The sequence below is a fragment of the Notothenia coriiceps genome, unplaced genomic scaffold (assembly GCF_000735185.1).
Source record: "Notothenia coriiceps isolate Sejong01 unplaced genomic scaffold, NC01 NC01_scaffold00035072, whole genome shotgun sequence".
Classification (NCBI taxonomy): Eukaryota; Metazoa; Chordata; class Actinopteri; order Perciformes; family Nototheniidae; genus Notothenia; species Notothenia coriiceps.
In genome coordinates, this window is record NW_011367773.1 from 1 (window position 1) to 3,713 (window position 3,713).

Here is a 3,713-nt window from a genome sequence, read left to right on the forward strand (position 1 = left end):
CCCGCGGGCCAGATCCGGCCCCGGGGTGATATTTACTGGCCCTTTGAGTATAATGTTGAAAAGGAATCTACTTTTTAAAGATTTTTTTTTGGGCCAGAGAGCCTTTCTTCCAGAGAGGGTGTTTCATTGAGAGATAGAGGGGAAGACATTGCCTGAAAACTTCGGCGGGCTCAGGGTTGGAACCCACCTACTAGCTACTGTAGTGACAACCCACCTACTAGCTACTGTAGTGACAACCCACCTACTAGCTACTGTAGTGACAACCCACCTACTAAACCCACCTACTAGCTACTGTAGTGACAACCCACCTACTAGCTACTGTAGTGACAACCCACCTACTAGCTACTGTAGTGACAACCCACCTACTAGCTGCTGTAGTGACAACCCACCTACTAGCTACTGTAGTGACAACTCCTGTCATTGATTGCATCTCTGCGTGAATGATTAGATCATTTCACCTAAATTAAATTAAATGATGTTGATGGTTAAATTAGCTTCACATGAACTTGCCATTTAGATCTAGAAAGGCCTTGGGGCTATGTTATTTGATTTAATGAAACACAATATATGCACTCCACTATGCTGTAGTATTTACTGTATCTGAAGCTCTTAATATGATTGCTCATATATCAAGCCATCTTTTTCCCGGCCCCTTGCTTTGGATCATTTTCATCAACCGGCCCCATTCCAAACTAATTGAATAGCCCTGCATTACATGTCATTTGTTAGAAGCTTTTATCCAAAGCAACTTACACACATTCAGTACAGTGGCAATTTGGGGTGAAGTGTGTTGCCCAGGGACACAATGACATGCTGACTGCAGTGGGACTTAAACTTGCTATCCCCTGATTCAAAGTCCATCACACTATCCACTGAGCCACAGCCTCAATGCCCAGATCTACGGCATTCTGTAAATTATTTTTGTGATTTTTTTAAAAGTCTAGTTGAAAGAAAACATCCAAAATGTACATGTAGGTGTTTATTCTATGAACCTTGTCTATTTGAGTCCGTAGATTTATCCTAAATTCACCCAAAGTTAGCATTACGTAATTTGCATATTTGTGCTGTATTGTATTTTCTGATTAATGGAGATTTGACCCAAATATATCAAATAAATTAAATGTTTTTGAAACTGGTTTTTATCCAGATGTTCACATTTCTGTTCTGAGAAGTTATGCTTTTAATGTGCAATTCATATCGTGAGTTGTATATTTTGCACAACGTATGTGATTATTATTATATATTTATTCTATGTAATTTATTAGTATTTTTCTCATATTTGATAAGATAATGTCTCATTTTCATATTTCAACATAACGTTTCAGAAAACTTGTAAAACAAATAAGAATTCCCTTTATGTAAAGTCAGGAAGTTTCATGGTGATATCTATTAGTTGAAAATGTTATTAATAAAAGCTGAAGTGAAATGTCCTCACCACCAGGAGGTCGTTGAACAGGAACACCTCCCTCTGGTGCACCCCCGTCCTCTGGGGTCTGTTGGGGTCTGGCACCTCGTACAGCTGGCAGCAGCACACCAGCCGGCGGTGGGGCAGCGACAGCACCTACAGACAGATACAGCACAAATAAATGAATAAAATTTAAACCATAGTCGTGGCAACATGTCACAAAGCATTGTATGTTGCTCACAGGCTTCTTGCCCACAATGACTCTCTCCACTGCCTGCACTTGGGACACGTGGTCATCGTTGGTGCGCAGCTCCCACTTCTGGATCCGCTGGTAGATCCCCACCAGCAGGTCCCGCGGGATGTCCTGCCCGTTGTCCACTCCTTCAGAGGGGAGGGGGGCAAGGAGAGGGAGGGGGTTAGGAAATTATGTTTGTTTTAAACAACAAATTATCAATTTTAAAGTGCATCTGATGCAAAAAGTATTGGAACGTTTATCAAACACAGGAGGCAACAAGATGCATCTGAAAGCTGTCTAAAAAAACTCCAAGTTTAACTGAGATCCCATTTAGTCTAGGGATTACATCACATGTTATTTGTTAGGCTCTTATTAATCCAAAGCGATTTACATACATTCAGTACTGTGGACAATCCCCACAGGAGCAATTTGGGGTGAAGTGTCTCAGGGACACAACGACATGCTGACTGCTGTGGGACTCGAACTTGCTATCCCCTGATTCGAAGTCCAGCACACTATCCAATGAGCCACAGCCTCCTCCATATGTTTCTATAATGAGTTTTCTGGCCTTTAAACAGAAGCTTAATCAGAAATAGTCCATTTAGGCTACTGGTTCCCAATATGGGTATTTCCTGTAAAGGTTTTATTGATGAGAAGTGGTGGAAGAGAACTTCTTTATAAATATATGGACAAAACAAAACAAAAAATATATATTTCTTAATGTTTGGATTATGAATTAGAATCAGAATCAGAATCTCTTTATTCGTCCCACAGAGAGATAAAGAGATATTAATGTATTTAAAAAATCGCTCAGGTTAAGGAAACATTGAATAAAGGAAGCTAATATATGACCCTCTCGTCCGGCAATAATAATATCGGCATGCGTCAGAGAAAAGAAAACACCGAATTAAAAAAAGGAACCTATAAAATATGTTTCATTGTTTAAAGAAACCAAAAGAGCATTCCATTAACATTCTGCTAAAAATTTCCTAATTTTACAGAAACTTTATCTAGAATATAATATTTTTAAATGAGTTTAACCAACTTGTACATCTGGCAGACTAGCAAGGGTAGCAACCTTTAGTCGAGTTGTTGACTAATGCCCAAATCCCTTCTTGAAGTCAACCTGGTTATATTTATTCATCCTTTTTCGTATTATTGAAATGAAGAAATGTTTTGTTTTGGGGGCGAGGGATGTTAGGGCACCTTGTTTGATTGACAGCAGCTTGCAGGCTAGTGTTGGAGTTACACCGTAGGGAACAAGAGAGAAAGTAAACAAACTGCAGCCTCCACGTTTGAAACAGAAAACATGTCAGTGACGCTGAAGAGAAGCAGATCACCGTGATGTTAATGTGCAGCTGAGAGTTCATTATCTCTGCAGCTGCAAACTGACACAACACTTTATCACAGTTAATGTTTAGATGGTCGCTCTTTTAGACATGTGTTCAAGGCAAATAAGAACGAGACGGTAGCAGAAATGCTTAGAGGGGCTCAGTGTGACTTCAAAATAAAGTTCTCCTTCGACGTAGACGGATACTGGAACGATATTCTGTCAAATTAAAGGTGACCTATCATGCAAAATGCACTTTTGTAGGGCCTTTTATACATGAATATGTGTCCCCGGTGTTCCAGGGAACTCACCAAGTGTCAGAAAACACAACCCTCTCTATTTTCCTCCATACCCAAATCTCTTAAAAAGGGGCTGCAACGGATCTGATACAGACTGATCCAGATTTGAACACTTCTATGACGTCACAGAAGTTGCGCTACGGCTATTGGGCCAACTCCACCAATCAGGAGGAGACAGCCACGGACACGTTCGAAAGCGCTGGAGACGCTGTAGTACATATTTCAGGCCACCAGATGGTGCTGTTCTCACAGAATCAGCCCATGATGGGCTACTGTAGTGACAATCCACCTACTAGCTACTGTAGTGACAACCCACCTACTAGCTACTGTAGTGACAACCCACCTACTAGCTACTGTAGTGACAACCCACCTACTAGCTACTGTAGTGACAACTCACCTACTAGCTACTGCAGAGACAACCCACCTCCTAGCTACTGTAGAGAC

The 3,713-nt window shown here is 40.9% G+C and overlaps 1 protein-coding gene across 1 annotated transcript in view; it reads right to left on the reverse strand.

The window, feature by feature from the left end:
* Positions 1-1,435: 1,435 nt before the first annotated feature.
* Positions 1,436-3,713, reverse strand: part of LOC104962598 (IQ motif and SEC7 domain-containing protein 2-like) — a gene marked incomplete at both ends in the record, with an annotated part of 4,261 nt that continues 1,983 nt past the window's right edge. The window contains 2 exons of the mRNA XM_010791051.1: positions 1,436-1,561; positions 1,647-1,786. Coding sequence (XP_010789353.1) covers positions 1,436-1,561; positions 1,647-1,786 — 266 coding nt within the window. The remainder of the gene's footprint in view (positions 1,562-1,646; positions 1,787-3,713) is intronic.